The sequence below is a fragment of the Quercus suber genome, unplaced genomic scaffold (genome assembly GCF_002906115.3).
Source record: "Quercus suber isolate HL8 unplaced genomic scaffold, Cork oak 2.0 scaffold_87, whole genome shotgun sequence".
Taxonomy (NCBI): domain Eukaryota; kingdom Viridiplantae; phylum Streptophyta; class Magnoliopsida; order Fagales; family Fagaceae; genus Quercus; species Quercus suber.
In genome coordinates, this window is record NW_027069552.1 from 414381 (window position 1) to 436035 (window position 21655).

General features: G+C 34.4%; 2 protein-coding genes and 1 pseudogene across 2 annotated transcripts; 1 reads left to right on the top strand and 2 right to left on the bottom strand.

The window, feature by feature from the left end:
* Nucleotides 1-686: 686 nt before the first annotated feature.
* On the bottom strand, nt 687-2612 carry LOC111989378 (ankyrin repeat-containing protein BDA1-like; annotated as a pseudogene).
* A 7905-nt stretch (nt 2613-10517) lies between these two features.
* Nucleotides 10518-12927, top strand: LOC111989381 (G-type lectin S-receptor-like serine/threonine-protein kinase LECRK1). The gene is given in 3 exon segments (XM_065774178.1): nt 10518-10723; nt 10726-11170; nt 11172-12927. Coding segments are annotated over 3 exon segments (2364 nt in total). The 5' UTR covers nt 10518-10560.
* Nucleotides 12928-17193: 4266 nt separating this feature from the next.
* On the bottom strand, nt 17194-19129 carry LOC112028178 (uncharacterized). Its single transcript, XM_065774179.1, has 3 exons — nt 18831-19129; nt 18708-18715; nt 17194-18005 (listed from the first exon to the last, which is right to left on the bottom strand). The coding sequence occupies exons 1-3, from the start codon at nt 19127-19129 to the stop codon at nt 17194-17196; spliced, it is 1119 nt and encodes a 372-aa protein (XP_065630251.1).
* Nucleotides 19130-21655: the final 2526 nt, after the last annotated feature.

Genomic DNA, 21655 nt, shown 5'->3' on the forward strand with positions numbered 1-21655 from the left:
ATTCAAAGTAGAGTTTATTCTTTTCTAAAAGCGTCACTCTATTATTGCAAACAACATAAGTATGAACACTGTTTCATGGTCATGATAGTATGCTTCCAAAACATGATCTTATTGAAATTTAAAGCACCCAATAATATCGAGAGCTTTTAGAACCAAACACTATTAACATATAAGTTATGTGAGAAATTGATTATAAATTCAAAAATTATGTAATGCTAGGCAATCACACTGCTTTATTACAATATAAATTAAGTAGTTCAACTATGCCCATAGAAACATAGACTAAATTTTATTATCAAAGAAATAAAAATAAAAATTGACACAGATTACAGATTCATACAGCTCCAAGGACGGCAATTACAGATGCCCATAGAATCCTCAAACCACTTAGCCTGACTCTTTCCAAAGAGGGAAAATTTGCTAGTAAGATTGCAAAAATCAAGGCTGAAAGAAAAACAGAAATAATTGACTAATCTGGAGCCTGAGTGAAGAAAAATAACAAAGCCAGAGGAAGTAGGCATTGATTACGAAGATATTAATGTACCCATCTGGAATGAGGAGAACAATTACTGAGTATGAGAACAACACAAATGTGCAAGTAAATCAGGAATATCAGAAAAGGGGTTCCTGCCAACACAAGGGCTGTCCCTGCTTTGTGTGCTGTTGCAGTATTGCACTGAGTCTGATCATTGCTTCCAGGATAAAAGCTGTATATAAACAAAGTAGATGCACGCAGTAGACTCTAACAGAATCATCAGCAATGGAGCATCAGTTATGGTATTGACTGAATAAAAATAGCTGAAACAGAGGATGTTATTGAGTACGGCGAACAGAGCCTTAATGTGAAAATTTAGAATGAGGAGAACAATTAATGATGTTGAGAGCAAAAATAGCGCGGTATTGCACATGAGGAACAGCCAATAAAAAAGGCCATATTCCAAAGCAATGGCTGTCCCTGCTTTGCGTTCACACTCTAACATGGTATGGTTGTGCCTCAGATAAATCTTTTTAGGATAATTACTACTGTTATGGTATGGTTGGCACTGACCATTATCTTGCCAGACTCCACCAGGAGGAGTGAGTACCGCTTGAAAGCTGAGTGTTACAAGCAGCGCTGCAACCACCAGAAGTATATTGCGCCATTCCACTGTAAATCTCCTTATTTCACGTCTTAAATTCTTATGCAAAAAATCATCAACATATGACACTGTTAACAGCCTTTGGTACTTTGGATTTGGATACCTATTAGATGTAGAAAGAGATGAACCCGGTTTGGCTCCAGTACGGCTTAGCATAACCATAATCTCTCTGTTGTCTTCTTGCAACATGTCCCATGCTGTTTTATCCTCTAAATTCTTATTATTTACATTCAGAAATCTCTTACGCCAATAGTTTACATCCATAAATCTGCTACCCCAAGAGAGGAAGTGTCTCACAGCCTGCGTAATGTAAATCAGTCAAGTCTCGTCCGTGGTCCCTTCTTAATCCAAATGCATAAGTTTCTTCTATTTATTTTATATATTTTTTATAATTAAAAAGAAAAAAAAAATCATATTCTATTGCATGCAATTGCAAACCCACAAGATAATTAAAAGATAAGATATATATTCAAAAAAAAAAAAAGATAAGATATATATATATATATATATATTAGCTGGTGACAGAACTGTACATAGACCAAGGAAGGCCACCACTCACTAAAATTTTAAACATTTTTAAATAGTATATTTTGGTATAAAATATTTTAAATTTTGAAAAAGAAAATTTACTTGGCCCAAAAAATGAGTTTTGGTTCAAAAAATAAAATGGTTATTTAGACTATTCATGGTTGGTTATTTTATGTTTTTTTTTTCCTTTTAATTCATATTTTGTTAATACTTAGTAGATGTTAATGGAAAAAGCTTACTTGAGTTTGATTTTTTGATACTAAAATGTGCAACACAGTATTGCCTTTATTGTCCTTCCAATTCAGCACTATTGTTTTATTAAATTCAGCATTTTTTAGAAGAATTATTTGCAAGCCATCCCACTAAGAATTGAAATGCCTCGCGCCTGATATATTTAAGGGCAATATGCAAAGCCGTCTCGTTTCGTACCGTCACATCTGTAATAGAATCAGGACAGAGTAAAAGAAATTCTTCCAATAGATTAAGGTGCTCACCGCTTTCTACTATGTAATGCAAAGGAGTGAGCCACTCCCTTCCTTTGACAAGAACAAGGTCCCCATCAAGTTGAAGAAGCCGACGCACCAGTTCAATATGTCCATTTTGTAGAGCAAGGTGAATGGGACTAAACCCGTTTGGATATAGTTTTCGAACAAATGAAGGCTTTAAACTCATCATCTCTAGGGCAAATTGGATGTTCCCATAAGATGCAGCTATGTGTAAAGGAGTATTAACAAATGGTAGCTCGTCAATGTACTCCAAAAGTTTTACATCCTCTCCAATTAAGTTGTAAAACTCATCAATATTATTATCATCACTTTGAGTAACTGTAGAAAGAGATAAACCTGATGAAGCTCCAGCACTATGTAGCATAAGCTTGATCTCTCTATTGTTTACTTGTGTTTGTCCTTGTGAGATGTCCCATGCTTTTTTACCCTCTGAATTCATACGGTTTACCTCGACAAATCTAGAACCCCAAGTGAGTAAGTGACACACAACCTGCATAATGTAAATTACTTAAGTATCGTCCTTGGTCTATCCTTAATCCAAATGCATAAACTTCTTTTTCTTTTATAAATTTTTAACTAAAATTATAATTAAAGAAGAAAAAAAAATGATCATTATGTATTACATGCAATTGTAAATTAAGCCAATGAATCATTAAAAAAAATAAGACAATATTTTTATATATTGTCAGTACGTGATGGAACTGCACATACTCCCTAAAATTTTAAACATTTTAAAATATTATATTTAGATAAAAAAGCTTTTAAATTTTGGAAAAAAAAAATTTACTTGGCCCAAAAAAAGAGTTTTGGTTAACATAAATTCAAAAAATAAAATGGTCACCTAGACTATTTGTATTTTTAAAAATTCATATTTTGTTAATGCTGAGTAGATGTTAATGGAGAGACAGAGAGCTTGCCTGGGTTTCATTTTTTGATACTACAATGTGCAATACAGTGTTGCCTTCATCATCCTTTCGGTTCAGGACTGAGAATACATTTAATGAAGTATTTTTAAATAAATTTCTTCCAAGCCATCCCAGCAAGAATTTGAAAGCCTCGAGCTGTTCATTTTTTAAGGCAATATGTAGAGCCGTCTCGTCTCGCACTGTCACATCTGCAATAGAATTAGGACTAACTAATAGAAATTTGTCCAATAGATCAATGTGACAATCACCTGTTTCAACAACATAATGCAAAGGAGTGATACACTCCTTTCCTTTGACACGAGCAAGGTCCCTATCAATCTCTAGAAGCTGACGCACCAGCTCAATATGTCCATTTTTTAGAGCAAGGTGAATAGGGCTAAACCCATCTGGATTTAGTTTTCGAGCAAATGAGAGCTTTAACTCCATCAACGCTAGGGCAAATGGGATGTGCCCAGCAGATGCAGCTATGTGTAAAGGAGTATCAGCAAATGGTAGCTCGTCAATGTGCTCCAAAAGTTGAACATCCTCTCGAATTAAGATGGAAAAGGCATCAATATCTCCACTTTGAGCAATTTGCTTCAACCTCTCAACTTTCGCATCCATTCTAGTTTCTAGACAAGCCTGATATTAAGAAGGGCAGCGTTTTTTCCGACTCCAACCACTGAGTGGTATATCAATCTCTCTCTCTCTCTCTCCCCCAACAGAGATCAGAATGTGCCTATTGATACTCTGTCTTAATAGATACTCTGTACTCATAATGTGTGGTATATGTTCTAAAGTTTATCGTAAAAAATAACGTGTGGTATATATATTTTTTTTGCTGATTTTATTTTTTAAATTCCTTTTTTTTTTTTTTGAGAAGATATTTTTTAAATTCCTGAATCTGTGTGTGGTATATATTTGCTAGATTTTATTTTATTTTATCAGATGCTAGACTTAAGTTACACTCTGTTATTAGATATCTAGATGATTATCTTCATTTTTTATTTTTGTATTATTGGAAATACCAAGATAATTAACCAATATCAAACCAATATTTAACCACAAACACCTTCCCATACACAGTCCCGTGTAGCGTATCTGCCATTTAATACAAAAATGATGTTGGATCCGTATTGCTTAAAACCACTGGATCATATTAATCCCTCATACTCAAAATGCATCAAATATATATATATATATATATGTATGTATGTATGTATGTATGTATGTAAGTAAGTAAGTAAGGTTAAAAGAAAATCCAACAATATATAAAGATTAATAAATTGCAATATATAATTATATTGACCAATAGAACATGAATTTCAAAACAATTCATTTCAACTTAACTATATGTTTTAATTTGATTGAAAATTTCAATATACCACGCTTATGAAATTGTAACTAAATTTTACCTAATCTAATAAAGAACTCAATTGCCAACCACCGGGGCCACAACACTTAACCAATAGCTTAAAACTGAAACTATTTATGTAAAAAAAAATTATCTTTTCTAAAATATATGTGAAAAGAAATTTATTTGAATTCTGGTTACAAAATGGACTTATAGTGTACATGTGCACCTAAAACATTGAATAATTTTATGAATTGAACTAATTGAAACTCATTTGAATTAGATTTTTCAATACTCAACACTAGTGGATTTATTATTATTACTATTATTATTATTATTAAATAAACACATACACAAGGGAAAGAAATGGAGTTCTAATAAAATTAAAAAATAGCTGAAATAGTACAGTGAGCCCAATAAATAATATCAAAAAGTATAACAGGACTCGTGAATAGTAATAAAAATAAATTAAATAATAAAAATAAAAACTGATTTTTTAAGCAATCTCAAAGACCGAGTAATGTTATGCAATCACTCAACTTTATTGCAATATACATTATTATTATATTCATAGATGACATTGGGTACTACAACCATGTCCTTAGAAACATAGGCTAAATTTTATTATTGAAAGAAACAAAAATAAAAATTGACAGGCATTATACAGATGCATACATGCAGCTCCAAGGTCAGCTAATTTTGTTTTGCTTTTTTACCATCAAATCTTCTCCAATGATTGAATCCGCAAACCATTCAGCGTTGACTCTTGCAATTGTTTAAGTTTAAACCTTTGAAAGCCTGTTTTCAAAATAGAAACAATCGTTACCAGTAGCGTCAACACGTTACAAGCAATACTGCAACCACCAGAAGAGTACTGCGCCTTTCGTCTGATAATGCCATTATTTCACGAACGCACTTCTTTACTAGCTTCCTTTCATAGGTCGTGGATCATAGGCCTATGAAGGGAGCAAGGAGTATAAAAGGAGCGGCCCAGCCCAAAGTGCATAAAGGACTGAGCATGTCCATGAGTCTGATGCAACCCAGTGCTTAGTCGACTTATGACCCACCTCAGTTCGCATAGTGGAGATGTTAGGCCGAGGTATAGTTGTAGCTTTTTTTTTTTTTTTTTTTTTTTTTTTGAGAACAAGGTATAGTTGTAGCTTGATTAACATAGGGCCAAGGAATTAGAATTTAGATGTTCACCTCCGCATTATTTAGAGATGTTCATCTCATAAGTCATAACATAGGTTACATTTATTATTAAATGACTAGTCTGAATAGTGTTCTATATCCATTAACCTGATCAGCCTCTCCAAAAGGTGGAGAAGACACCTGATTTGATAAGTATCTTATAAGCCCACTTAATATAATTCACTACTGAAGGGAGGATCAATAGTATAAATAGGATCTCTTCCCATCTGAAGAGGGGGTTAGAAATACACAGAGAGAGAGAGAGAGAGAGAGAGAGAGAAGAAAAGAATTTTGAGAGAGAGAGAGAGATTGCATTCACTTGTTAGTGATCAAGTGAAATCTTGAAAACTCAATCTTCATGGTTTATTTGTAGTTCTACTTTTTGTATATGCCAATTTTGAATGGAATATATTTTGAAAATCTTACCAACAAATTACATGTTGTCTATATTGTTAACACCAAAAAGTTTTACTTTCCTCCCTTGTGGTTTTCCATTTTACACTTACATTCCTTTTAGTTTGGAATAAACACTCACTTCTAAAAAAAAATGCAAACTATTTACATTAATCTCCCTGTATGATAGAAAAAAGACTTCTAAAAAATTGATATGTATGACAATTTTCCCTCCCATTTTTAGTTAGATGTGCGACATGTGGTATTTATTTGATTTTTAAACACCACATGTCTTACATCTAAAAAAATTAAATTTGGAGGGTATTGGAGAATTCAATGGTTGATGGTCTTATCTCATTCACTTTTTGATCTATAAACTCAACTTTTTTGCATACTTTTAAAATACAAGAATACTTGAAATTTAAGAAGAGTTTAGTGGGGTAAATGAATTTATTTTCACTTATTATTGATTATGTATAGGTGATGCGCTAATTATTTATGTAAAAAAGAAAAAGACTATAGTTATTTTTTGTAAAATTTATGTGAAAAAAAAAATTATTATAGAAATTTGGCATTCTTTCTTGAGTTTAGTACTTTGACAACAACGGAAACAAAAAAATTATGTGCTTAACTTTGTGAAAATAATTATATATTTGATTTCTATCGTTTGTCTTAAAAAAATTATATATTTGACAATTTACATTCTCCTCTATTTTCAATCTCCCATAATATATATGAAATTAATTCCCAAAAGTATTATATATGAGAAATAGAAATAATTTCTTATTAAATTTTCAAAATGTATAGTGTACATGTGCATCATGTAAAACATTGACTAATTTTATCAGTTAAATTAATCGGAACCAACCTAAACTAGATTTTTCAGTACTCAATGCAAGTTATTTTTTTTTTCTTTTATTAGTAACAAACACATCAACACACAAGAAAAAAGGGATCGACTTCTAAAAAAAAGTTTGTAAGAAATTTGATTAAGAATTCAAAAATAAAATGGAGGTATGCAATCACACTGTTTTAATTTGTTGCAATATACATTATATTCATAGATGACATTGGATACTTCAGCTATGCCCTTAGAAACAGTAAAAAAAGAGTCCAATCTGGAGCCTGAATTATGGTAAGGAATGAACAAAAATAACAACACCAGAGGTAGATCTTGAGTACGAAGAACGGAGTCCTATTGTGCCCAGCTGGAACGAGGACAAGAAGTATTGAGTTTGAGAACACAAATGTCAAAGTATTAACAATCAAGAACAACAAAAAAGGGCTCCCTTCTAAAGCAATGGTTGTCCCTGCTTTGTGGTATTGCACTTGTTATCATCATCTTGCCAAAGTCCCCCAGAGGGCTGAGTACTACTTGATAGGTGATTGTTATAAGCAGTACAGCAACCACCAGAAGCATATTGTGCCTTTCGTCTGATAATGTCATCAATTCACGACCATATTTGTAACACCCCAGTTTTTTTTTAAGGAATTTAGGAATATCATGGGGCCAATTTCTTAAATTTGGGCATAAGATATTTTGGGCTAGGTGTATTTTAGTAGATAGAGGAGGGACTAACTTCGGTGGGTTTAACTTCTCATAGTTCAATCCTTAGGTGAATCAAGGTAAGAAGTTCTTCTTCGACGAGCTATTTCATACAAAACTCCCCTACTAAGTTTGGTTGAAGTGTGCAAAACCAAATCGTTTAGTCTTGGAAGTGATTCATCTTGGGATTGTTAGACTATTGAGGATCTTAATTTAGTTTTCTTACATATGGTTGTAAATTGGTAGCCTATGCTTGCTCTTGCGTGCCAAGTGTTTGATAATTTCTCCCAATAAATTATGAAATTGCATTTACTTGACTTGTTTCAGACTTTGGTTGTTAATGCAGTTGACTTTAAACCAAGAGTGGATGTATCCCTTGATGTGTGCATTGTTTGGTTCTATTGCTTAGTAGCCAAATGAAATATGTAAGATTTGCTACCGTTATTATGAAATGATATGTTTTGTGTTATCTTATTAAATGCACATTGTGTGCAATGAGACTTTTAGATTCTTTGGTAATGTCATGATCCTTTGGATTCCTTGTATATTGTTTGACTTTCTTTGGGAATAGGCCCCTTAGGATAGTTAAGTTAGGCTTTAGGGCCGCAAAGATCCTTCGGCTTATGGAGACAATGTGATGGTGTACTTCACTATAGGTCCGGTCATTGATAAGCATGCACGATGCTTGTGTTTCTAGGTTTTGAGGTACTTGGTGATGGACCTAGCGACTTAATTGGTTGATATTGTGAAGGTAAACTTGGAATTGACTTCACGAGGTAAGTTGCTTTTTAATGGAATTTTGGAAAATAACCATGTTGTATAAACATTGTTTTTGGGTCAAACACATTTTAGAAAATTATTTGTGAAACTATGTCTTCTTAAAAAGTGTTGTGTTGTGACCCTACTATATATGACTATATATGAAAGCACATCATGTTTAATATTGCATATGGAAAAATGCATGAATATTTGGCATGGAAAAAGATAAGCATCTTTGAAATTCCTTTGATAATGGGGTTCATGGATTTATGGTATTATTTAGAAATACTAAGGATGCTTTATTTTAACTTGTATTATTTGGGAAATTTATGCAAAATATTTATGACAAAAAATGGTTTTGAGGACTTTAAGAATATTGTGGATATTTGGATTATTGAAATATTTTATGAAACTACTTGGAAATGAACTATGTATTTCAAATACATTAACTTGTGAGCCTTTGATGTGGTTTTGCCATTGTGTCATGATATTGGTGATTACCCTGTCTTTGTGACGACCGCGTTTGTGTGACGACCCGTCTGTGTGACGACCTCGTTTGTATGACGACCTGTTTGTGTGACGTCTCCGTTTATGTGATGACCCCATCTGTGTGATGACCTTGTCATGTGGCCTTGGGTGAGGTTTTGGGTTCTGCAATGGTATTGGATATTTTTAGGGCTCACATTGACTAATATGTAGTTTCATAGTTATTTTGGGAAGCTTAATGCTACATTATTCATACTATTCTTGTCATGTTGTTAATGAAATTGATTTTGCAGAAATTAAATAGAAATTCTCAATTATGCATGTTTTGTAAACTATTCCTTATTATGAAACTTGCACTTTCCCCACCCCCATTAATTATGATACTTATTGGGTTTTAACTCATCCCACCCTCTAACATTTTTTCAAATCAATTAGCTATACCTCGGGTATGGAGCTTACTTTTTTTGGTGGGCATTGGAGTGCTATGTTAAATTGAGAAATTATTGCTGCAAACGATTGGTGACTCAATCTTGTTACATTCCACGAGGCCGTAATTAATTCTACTAGAAAGAGAGATGAACTCAAATTAGCTTTAGCCCATGTAGAGCATAGCTTAACCCTGATGGCAATGCTGTCAACTTATGTTGGACATTGCAAGATGTCCCATACTGTTTGACCCTCTAAATTGGTAAGGTTTACACAGACAAATCCGAAACCCCAAGCGACTGACTCACAGCCTACATAATGTAGTAGTGATAATCTGTCACAAAATTAGTCAAGTCTTGTCCTTGGTCCGAGATCTTAATCCAAAGTTGGCTATTTGTAAGCCGACGTTACCAACACATTCCAAGCCACATGCCATACATAATACAAAATACAAAATATCTAATTAAATAGAAGAAAGACAATTTCTAAGCAATGAACATAATATAGAAAATTAATATTGGACAAAGTTTCACTACAAAATTGGTTGTAGTTTAAGGCTACAACCTTGCTCAATATCTTTTTATTAAAGATGAATTTTGACAAATCCATAATTTGATTACATCTTTTTCTTATATCCTCTAAGCTTGTAAAATTTGTAGAAAATTAAAGATCAATTGCTATGTCATTAAAAAGTTGTTTAAATTATAATTTTTTATAGTTTAATAATATAAATTTATAGATCATATGGTAAATAATATCCAATTGACAAAAAAATTGACATGTATAATAAGAGCGTAAAGAACATGCAATTCAACGGTTAGATTTTCAAGATATGCAGTAATATTTATTTTATTGAGTAAGGTTTTGTAACTAAACTTTATCTAAAAATATTTATAATATAAAAATTTGGAAAAGATTATTCATTTTATGTGAGATTTCATTTATAGGTGTATATGAGATTCCATTGGGTACTGGCCAAATGGCTTTTCTTTATTTCGGCTTTTCTTTTACTGATCGTGTCCCACACGCCTAAGCCACTGCCCAAAGCCGAAAGAACTACAAAACTACTTCTTTAACTTTTGACCTCTGGGTGCAAAGCACCCAACAGAAAATCCAAAACAGTGAGATTGTGAAGCCTTTGTGATATATGAGACGTATCAATTAGGCTAATGTTCCTGCTGCCTGCAATCTGGACTTCCCAACTATTTTGACTATTGAAAAAAATCAAATTAGGCTTCTGAACTCAATTATATTCACCATGGCTATACAAAGTTCTTCTTTATAAGACCACCATATACCACTTACGTCTTAGTTCTATCTTTTTCCAATGGCTTCAATAATTGCTCTTTTTCACTATCATTTGCTTGTCTTTGTCATCACCCTCCTGGTTCCTGCAATAGCTCAAGTTAATACCAACATAAGTGTGGGTTCAGCTCTCTTTGCCACTGATGATGACTCCACTTGGACTTCACCATCTGGTGATTTTTCTTTTGATTCCGCCGCCTTCCAGGTAAACAAGATCAGTTCCTTCTTGCTATCTGGTTTGCCAAGATACCAGATGAAACTATAGTTTGGTCTGCAAACGGACGCTATCCAGCAGAGAGAGAATCAAAAGTTGACCTTAACACAGCTGGACAGCTTGTACTCAAAGGTCCAGGTGGATGGGAGTTGTGGAGGTCCAGCAACAATGAGAATCCTCAAGTATCAAATGGGGCTATGCTAGACACTGGGAATTTTGTTATAACAAGCAAAAACTCCAGCATCATATGGAATAGCTTCGATAAACCAACCAATACCATGTTACCAACCCAGGTATTGGGTTTTGGGAGCAGCCTTTTCTCTACCATGTCCGAAAAAAGCTTCGGGGTGGGTAAATTTCAGCTCCGTTTCAGACCCTTACAACAAAATATATCAAATAGGTTTCTACAGCCAAAATACTTATGGAGCTTATTATGCTGAACTTAATGTTACTGAGCTGATCATGGATAAGTCAGGCTACCTTCTAATCAAGAGCTCACTGGGAGCTATATCCAACCTTTCATCAGAGGGTGAGGTCTTGAGGACAGACTCAGACTCCTACTACAGGGCAACACTTGACTTTGATGGTGTTTTCAGACTCTGTACTCACCCAAAGAATTTTACTGGAGACCAAACCTGGTCTGCAATTCGGTATGTTCCTGAAAACATCTGCCTGAATATTTTGGACACTTTTGGAAGTGACCCTTGTGGTTATAATAGCATATGTTCACTGAGAGCTAATGGTAAGCCAGACTGCCAATGTGCCCCGGGCTTCTTTCTCTTGGATGTAAATAACAAGTACAGTGGCTGCAAACAAGATGATGTAAGCTACATGCATGAATGTAGCGAGATGGGTACTGTGATTTCGGAAGATCAATTTGAAATCTTGGACATGGAGAATGCTGATTGGCCTTTAACTGCCTATGAACTACGTCAACCCACAACAGAATTTGAATGCAAGAAATCTTGTCTGCACGATTGTTATTGTGCAGTCGCCATTTTCCAGGATCCGAAATATAATAATGGCACGGGAAGATGTTGGAAGAAGAGATTACCGCTTTCTAATGGGAGGTACAACCCCCATGCTGTTGATAGAAAAGCTCTATTCAAAATATTGAAAATGAATAGCTCTTTACAGAATCCTACAAATCCAGATCCGGGCCAAGGAAAGCAGGACCATGCAATATCGATTCTTGCAGTCCTCCTTGGTACTTCTGTATTTTTTAACTTATGTTCTGTAGCTGCAATTTCTCTAGTTTTCTTCTGTTTGTGGCAAGGAAAACTACCACATTTCTACAGAACCTTACATACAAAAGACCTTGATATGAATCTGCGTTCATTTACATACAAAGACCTTGAAGAGGCCACTAGTGGGTTCAAAGAAGAATTGGGTAGGGGTTCTTTTGGCACTGTTTATAAAGGGGTAACAGCATCAAGTTATAGCAAATATGTTGCTGTCAAGAAGTTAGACAAGATGATAAAGGAAGGTGAGAGGGAATTCAAAACTGAAGTAACAGTAATTGGCCAAACTCACCATAAGAATTTGGTATGGTTACTTGGCTATTGTGATGAAGGTGAACACCGAATTTTGGTGTACGAGTTTATGTACAATGGTTCATTGTCGAGCTTCCTCTTTGGAGTAATAAGACCAAGTTGGCAACAAAGAACGCAAATTGCATTAGGAATTGCCAGAGGACTAATGTACTTACATGAAGAATGCAGCATGCAAATCATTCATTGTGACATAAAGCCTCAAAACATACTCTTGGATGATTTTTTTACATCCAAAATTTCTGATTTTGGATTGGCAAAGCTTTTAGTGAACCACCAAACTCGTACTCTCACTAGCATCAGGGGGACTAAAGGCTATGTTGAACCTGAATGGTTCAGGAACACACCAGTCACCATAAAGGTGGATGTTTATAGTTTTGGTGTCATGTTGTTGGAGATCGTTTGTTGCAGGAGATGTGTGGAAGTTGAGATGGAGAGGGCTGCAATACTTACAGAGTGGGCTTATGATTGCTATAGTAGAGGGAAAGTTGAAAGATTGGTGGAAAATGATGAAGAGGCTATTAGTGATATGAATTGGGTGAAGAAGCTATCAATGGTGGCAATTTGGTGTGTACAGGATGTGACGCAAGACAACCAGAACAAAATTGAAATAACGGAAAAATAAAAGATATGACCTAGTAGTCAGCACCTAAGCCTTACTTGGAGTCAGCACCAAGCGGGGAAACCACTAGGAGTCAGCACCAAGCGGGGAAACCACTAGGAGTCAGCACCTAGGGTAGACCTGGAGTCAGCACCAGACCAAAGAAAGACCAAACGGCCATTTTTTTCATTCATCAAAATATCAACTATCTCCTCAATGAGGACAATAAGTTGCTTATAAAGGATTGCTAAACCCTAGTTCTAATTGCCTAGGAAACCCTAATTGCCTTATTACAAAAATAACCTTACTTCTAAATTAAAATACTAAAAGCCCAATAACTAAAAGCCCAATAATGGCTCATTACTTCAACTAGTCTCCGTGTAGTGTCTTAGTGAAGTGGTGTCTTAACAAGCCAAATAAGCTTTTCCATGATATCCTTTGAAAGTTTAATCATTTGGAAAGATTGTCTTAATCAATGTTCTTGTCATGAATTTAAGCTTAGTACTACTACTTAAATGGATTGAAATGCTATGCAAATGTGGCTCTATGGGGGTTGTTGGTATATGTAGTCTATATATGGTGTGGAGACATGATTTTTTTTTTTTTTTGAGGTAAGGAGATTCGTGAATTTAAACTACTATAAGTCTTTCATGTTGATTTTATTGAATGGTATCAGTGTGTTTGAAAATGAATTCCTTTCATCTATGTCATGGTTGAGAATAGCTTCCACTTTTCAATCTCCTTCTGCTTCAAAACTTTCTAATCCTGCACTTCCTCCCTCATCCAATTATTATCTGAATAATACTCTACAGTTTCCATAATGATGATTTTTATAATGTCAAAAACAGAAAAGAAGCAGTTTCTATCAAATAGTGAAGAAAAGGAATTGATTATTCTATTACTAATTTATTATATAGGAATTTAACAATCATTTTGGGTGCGCATTTGCTTGCCTTACACATGATTGGGAGCAACGCTTTGTCATCTACAGTTATGATGAAAAAAATGCAACGTAAATCATCAAAAATTATGATCCAATGCTAACTGGTTTTGAAGTTTCATATTGATAATGTCAGCCTTCAAAGCAGATTTCTTAATTAACCAAGAAAACTCTAGTAATATTAGGAATTTCATTGCTTCATTTTTTTTGGATAGATTTTGGGTTTCTTTTCGTTTGCAACAAGAAAAAATGACCAAGGAATCCGGGTAAAAAACAGATTTGTATCTCTACAATAAATTTTCATATCTTCACAAGAAGAAACGCTTGACATAGATCATACTTAACCAAGCATCTAAGGAAATCAATATCAGCAAATAATATTAAAATGCCAGAAGAAGAGAATTTTACTCTAATGGAATTTTATCATGGAATTTTAGCAAAATCAGAAGATTGGAGGTAAAACAGGATATACAAGCTTTGTTGGGTGCAAGAATTATGGAGGATTGTGAGAAATATCTTGGCTTGCCAATGGTTGGGGAAAAATCAAAGGTAAATACTTTCAATGATCTATGGGAAAAAATTACTAATAGAGTGTTGGGTGGAAGGAGAAATATATTTCTAAAGCGGGGGGAGAGATTCTAATCAAAACGGTAGCTCAAGCCATTCTTACCTACTCTATGGGTATTTTTAAAATCCCAAGGGCTTTATGTGTTGTCATTAATTCCATAGTGGCTAAATATTGGTGGGGTCAATCAAAGGATGAAAAGAAAATTCATTGAATCCATTGGAAAATACTTTGTACTAGAAGGATAGAGGTTGTATGGGTTTTAGAGATATACAAGCTTTTAATATGGTTATGTTAGCCAACAAGCTTGGCGTATGATTCATAATACTCATTCTCTGTTCTATCAAGTGTATAAATCAAAATATTTTCTAAATTGTTCCTTTATGGATGCGGAGGTTAGCAGCAATCCTTCATATGTGTGGAGAAGTCTTCTAGCAGCTAGAGATCTTATTAAGGTTCAAAATGGCAGGTTGGGGATGGAAGATATATTAAAGTTTCAACTCATAAATGGTTGACACATAAACCAATTTTTTTGAGACGTTCAACCTAATGTGTTGGTGATGGACTTGAATCATGATGCCACTGGACAGTGGGATAGTGACAAGGTGTTTGATCTTTTTGCTCATAAGACACGCATGGAAATTCTACAGATGCCACTGTCAAGGCTGTCCTCACGAGATAAGCTGGTTTGGAAGGAAAACAGGTCTCAAAGCTTCTTTGTTAAAACAGCATACCAGGTTGCACTTCATATGGGGCAGCAGCAATGGGTTGAGCACTCTGGCTTGATGGCAGAACGTAAAATTTGGAGAAAGTTGTGGAGCTTAAATGTACTGCCTAAAGTAAGGATGTTCGTATGGAGAGCATGTTCAAATGTTTTGCTGACTCAGAATAATCTACATTGCCAAAAGATTAACATTGATCCAAGATGTGAATTCTGTTGCGAACACTTTGAGTCCGCTGCCACTTGCTTTGGGAATTTCCTTCTGCACAAAATGTATGGGCCCTTTGTACAGTGAAGCTTCAAAAATGTTCAAATGATGCCCAAGATATTTTCATGCTATTTAGGTGGTTGATGGACAAACTTTCTCAACAAGAGCTGGAATGATGAGAGGTGACAGTTTGGGCAATTTGGAATGCTCAAAATAAATATTATTTTGAACATATCCAAATTCAACCCAAGTCCATTCTTGATGTACTTGGTTTTCTGCAAGAGTATCAACGTTTGGTAGTTTCTCAATCAAGCAATTGAATGTGATCTGATCATTTTCTGCACATCTGATGTATTTCTGCGTAGTGTTATTTTCTGCATATTTTGTTTTTCTTCAGAAATTGTTTTGTTTTTCTGCATAATTGTTGCTTCTGCAGAATAGGTCCGGTATTGTTGTAATAGGTGTCCGACTCCTCTGCTTGTTTTATAGGGTTCTATGTTTTTGAATTCTGCAGAAGTTGTTTTCTTAATTTTGCATAATTATTCTGCTGCTAGCAGAGGATTAAATACTCTTGTTTGTCTATGTAGTGTTCTAATGTAATGTTGTGGTCTATGCAGAAGTGTTTGTTTTCCTGCATAATTGTTTTGCTGTTAACAGTGGATCAGAGGTTTCAATTCCCCTGTTTTGTTTTGCAGGGTTTTTATGTACTGTTTCGCATATTTTATCAAATAAAATTTCAATCATTTATCTCAAAAAAACACTAATCCGGTAAAAAGAATAAACTAATAAAGACTTATAAGCAGTTCAGAGCGAGATGTGACAAAATACATTGCATCTTAAGTTACTCCCTGAAGGAAGCACAACTGTAACCAAGAAGTCAGGCTATCCAAATCTTGGGAAATCCTCAAATTCTATTCACTTTTTAATTATTGATGAACAAGACAATTGTTAATAAGAAAAAAGCAAGTCTTAGGTTGCCGTGAGCAAGTGCAAGCATTTGAAGTTTTTTTTATAATTCAAAAGGTAGAAAAAGAGAAAACACATAATGAATATAAACTCCAAAAGGGAAGAATATCCATGACTGAACAATTTCTCTTTCAAATAAAATTCTTACTGTACAAAAACAAATATCCAAGTATTAACCACTGCTTCTAAGAACCCACTTAGATGAGACTGGCACTATTTTAATCACCCTTTGTAGCAAGAAGTTCAAAACCACAATCTCACTCATAGTTCAACTTGACCCCAATATAGGGTGCTCAATTTTGAAGTCTAGTGCAAACGAGAACACCACATATAAAACAGTTGCATGAAGCAGTAATTCAACCCTTAATTGGAGCAATTATTGCACCATTAAGCCAACCTAGTCAAGAATCAACCAATGTACCACAATCATCTAATATATGCCAATTAAAATCTATCTGTCTTTTGTGTCTAGAAAATACAGACAAAATGCACTAGGATTTTTTTTTTTAATTAATAAACAAACATATACACACACAAAGGAGAAGGGATGGAACTCTAATACAAAGGTACGTGAGAAATATGATTACAAATTCAAAAATTAAGTAATACTATCTATGCAATCACACTGCTTTATTACTATATACATTATATTCATAGACAACATTGGGTACTTCAACTATTCCCTTTGAAATGCATACACTAAATTTTATTATTGAAGAAACAAAAACAAAAAGAAATGTGCTAGAGTTACAAACTTTTTTATAAACTTTTCATGTGGTGAGTGAAAATGTGATGCTAATAATTGGCCTATATGAGTTTGTAAAAATGTTGTAAAATAGTTTGTGGCATACAGCTCCAAGATCGGCCAAATTTTTTATTTTTTTCTCCCATCAATTCTTCTCCAATGATTGAATCCACAAACCACTCAGCATTGACTCTTGCAATCTTTTGAGTTTAGACGTCTTCCTGTCTATTCCCAAACCAAAAACAACCATTACTAGGATCGTATACTCGAGCCAAAGCACAAAAAGAGAAATCGCCAACACTGGAGCCTGGTTTATGGTCAAGAATGACAAACAAAAACATAACCCGAGGGAGAGAATGACCATGAAGACCGGACCCCTGTTGTACTGTACTGGAAGGAGGAGAACAACCATTAAGTTTGACATCCCAAATATTAAAAAATTACAAACCGAAAACACCATAAAAAAGAAGAATCCATATTCTTTTGAAGCAATGGGTGTCCCCGTTGTGTGTGTTACTGTTGTATTGCGTTGAGTCTGATCATTGGTTCCAGCATGAGTAGTATTCCCTATTTCCGTGGTATTGCACTTACCATCATCTTGCCAAAGTCCCCCAGGAGGGTTGAGTACCACTTGATAGCTGATTGTTACAAGCAGTACTGCAACCACCAGAAGTACATTCTGCCTTTCGTCTGATAATGCCGGCATTTGACGAACATGATACTTTCTCCAAAACTCGAAATATCGTATTGATGGCAGCCTTAGGCAGTCTGCATACCAATTTTTTGTAGAAAGAGATGAACCTGATTTAGCTTTAGCATGGTTTAGCATAACCTTGATATTTCTGTTGTCTACCTGTGTTTGTTCTTGCACGATGTCCCATGCTGTTTTACCCTCTAAATTCTTACGGTTTATACTGACAAATTCCGGACTCCAAGCGAGTAAAAGTGACTCATAGCCTACAAAATGTAGTAATACACTCACTAATCTCATCAATGTAAATTAATCAATCCTCGTGCTTGGTCCGTTCTTAATCCAAATGCATAAACTTCTTTTATGCTTTTCAATAAAAATTATAACGAAAGAAGAAAAAAAAATGATCATATGTAATGTATTTTACATGCAATTGCAGAGCCATTGAATCATTAAATGATTGAATAAAAAAATTATATAAAAAAAAAAAAAGAATCATTAAATGATGAGATAATTTTTTATATATTACTAGTGACGGAACAATATGTACATACACCAAGGAAGGCCATCACTCCTTAAAATTTTAATCATTTTAAATAGTATATTAAAATATAAAAGATTTTAATTTTTTGGGGGAAAAAAAATTGCTTAGCCCCAAATTTGAATTTTGGTTCAATAAATAAAATGGTCATCTAGAATATTTCGGTTATTTTATGTTTTATTTTCCCTTTTATTCATAGCTTGATAATACTAAATAGATGTTGGTGGAGAGAGCTTATCTGGCTTTCATTATTTGATACTGCAATATGCAACATTGTATTGCCATGATCGTCTTCCCTATTTAGGATGGCTCTTTCATAAAATTCAGCATTTTTAGATAAATTTCTTCCAAGCCATACCACAAAGGATTTAAAAGTATCGAGCTTGTCATATTTGAGGGCAATATGCAGAGCAGTCTTGTTTTGCACCATCACATCTGCAATAGAATCAGGATAGATTAATAGAAATTCTTCCAATAGATCAAGATGGTGATCACTTGTTGCTACTACATAATGCAAAGGAGTGAGATGCTCCCTTCCTTTGACACGAACAAGGTCCCCATCAAATTGTAGAAGCCATCGTACCAGCTCGATATGCCTATTTTGTAGAGCAAGGTGAATGGGACAAACCCATCTGGATTTAGTTTCCAAGCAAATGAAGGCTTTAATCCCATCATCTCTGTGGCAAATGGAATGTGCCCAGCAGACGCAGCTATGTGTAAAGGAGTATCAGCAAAAGGTAGCTCGTCAATGTGCTCCAAAATTTTAACATCCTCTCGAATTAAGGAGTAAAAGGCATCAATATCTCCACTTTGAGCAACCTGCTTCAACCTCTCAACTCTCACATCCATTCTAGTTTCTAGAAAAGCCAGATATTAAAAAGGCAGAGTTTTTCTGGCCCCAACCCCTAAGTGCTATATCAATCTCTCTATCCCTCTCTCCCAACAGATATCAGAATTTGCTTATTGATGCTCTCAGTCTTAATATATACTCCGCACTCATAATGTGTGGTATATCTTTATTGGAAAAAAATAACGTGTGGTATATATATATATATATATATAAATTTACTAGACTTTATTTGTTGGGTGCATTGGATGTCAAAGCTGCTTTTCTCACTCAACCTTTCATTTATCTGATATGACTTTGGAGTGTGAAGGAAGAAAAGAAAGAAAAGCTGAAGATGAAAAAATAAAAGAAAGATCATTCCGATTTGGCCATTTGGTGGGGTAAAGTCCCAAAAGTGTGATGACAGTGAAGAATTGCAAGAGAGAAAGTAGAAGAGAAAAACACATAGAGCAAAGAAAAAACTGTGAGAGATACACGATGAGGAGGAGAGCCGAGTGAAAAATAAAAAAGAGAGATTTATTTGTTTAAGCTGTATCTCTAATTTATTCTAAACTCAAGTTTGACTTTATTTTATATAGTGAAATTATTCGGAGTTTGTCCCGTGATATTTCCCTTCAAGAGTAATGCTAGATATATAAACTTTTTTACAAAAATTTTAACAAACTACTGATGTGGTAAGTTGTTATTGGTAAATAAAAGTAATATTAATGTTAGGCATAGATGAAAACCAATAAGAAGTTAATCACATCAACCGTTTGTAAAAACAAATAACCAAATCTAAAAGCCAACAATATAAGTAATAATATAAGAGAACAATATGGAAATAAAGTGATAAACTAATGGATAACATTTTCAAATGGAAAAACCACTATGAGATAATGTAAATGGAGTCAATACTATGCCAAAGGCTATTTCGGTTTGATTAGTAAGACGAAATATTTTGATATCGGTTTATACCGAGGTGTACTGTTTCATGTTTACGGCTAATTTTATATGTTTAAATATAAATATAAATATATATATATATATATATTGTAGGGACAAAGCCCAAAAACGGTATATTAGGCCTTGGGCCTTATCCGAGAATGTTGAAATGTCTGAGCAGAGACAAATAGTAGAGAGATTCCAGCTCAGTGTTTCATGAGCAAAAACTTGATCGGTGCAAAACTACAAGTGCACAGTATCGTAGTTTTATAGTAAAGTGATGAGAAGAGTATCGTCCTCAGGGATTGGTAACTTACTTTTGACAAATACCAAAATTATGCTAATCTCGATTTTATCTAGAGAAGTCACTAAGGTTGTTGTAATTGGAATTTAAAATAAAATCAAATTAAAGAAAATAAGCAGAGGGAAAAAAATATGTTGTTCAAAGATCAAATTAATGGGAAGAAAACTTCTAGGAAATCGTAAAGTGGATTAGGGAGTGATACGAAATGAGTTCTAGCTAATTTAATTTAATTCTCTCTGTTTGTTAGCAATCTCAACAAAAACATCCAAAAGCCTCTTTCGACAGTCAATTGGAAACATTCTTGTTCATCAATTTACACAAGAGTATGCAATTTAATAAAGCAAGAAAGCATTAAGACCAATGATTTTAATACTACACAGGTTCATACAAGTCTTTCGATCTCTATATTCACCTATGCCGAAATATTCAAGATCTATCCTATAATTCCCTCTTTCGACAGCAAATCACAGGATCAAAATCATCTAATTAATGGTCAGTTAATTAGAAGCAATAAACTCAGAATAAATCAGACAAACATGAAGAGAATTAATTCAAATTAATATGGAAAAGCAAGCATAGTTCTGAATTAGATTACATCGTTTTCCTAGAATAAAGAAATTTAGTTCATGCTAAAAATTAAACTCAACAAAAACGAATTCACCATAATGTTTCTGAGAAGATTTGAAGGAAAAAAGGAACACAAGAATCTGCTTTAGCCTCCTTTCTGCTTCAGCCCTCTCTTTTTTTCTGTTTCAGCTTTTTTTTCTTTTCTGTTTCGGTGCTTTTTCTTTCTGGTTCAGCGCCTCTTTCTTTTCTGTTTCCGCTTTTTTTCTTTTCTGTTTCGGCACTCCTTTTTCTTCTGCTTCAGCCCCCTTTTCTTTTCAGCGCCTCCACCTTTTATTTCAGTTTCCGCCCCCTTTTTCCTCAGACGTGTTGCCCTTTTTCTGCTTTAGACTTGGTGCTCTTTTCAGCCCAAAAACGTCCTCCTTTCAGCCCAAAAACGTTGCTCCTTTCAGCCCCTGTTTTAGCCCAAAACGTTGCTCTGTTTCAGCGTTTTTCCTCTGTTTCAGACCCTCTGTTTCAGCGTTTTTCTCTTGTTTCAGTCCAGCCTCCCTTTTCAGTTTCAGCGCCTCCCTTTTCTTCTAAACGTGTTGCCCTTTTTCAGCCCAAAAACGTTCCACTTTTCAGCCCAAAAATCTTCCTCTTTTCAGCCCAAAACATGGCTCTGTTTCAGCCTTTTTCTCCAACGTTTTTTTTTCTGTTTCAGCCCTCTTTCTTTTTAGTGTTCAGCTGCCTCTCT

Coding starts and splice junctions, on each gene's coding strand:
- LOC112028178 (XM_065774179.1), bottom strand. CDS start 19,129: ATGGATGTGAGAGTTGAGAGGTTGAAGCAGGTTGCTCAAAGTGGAGAT.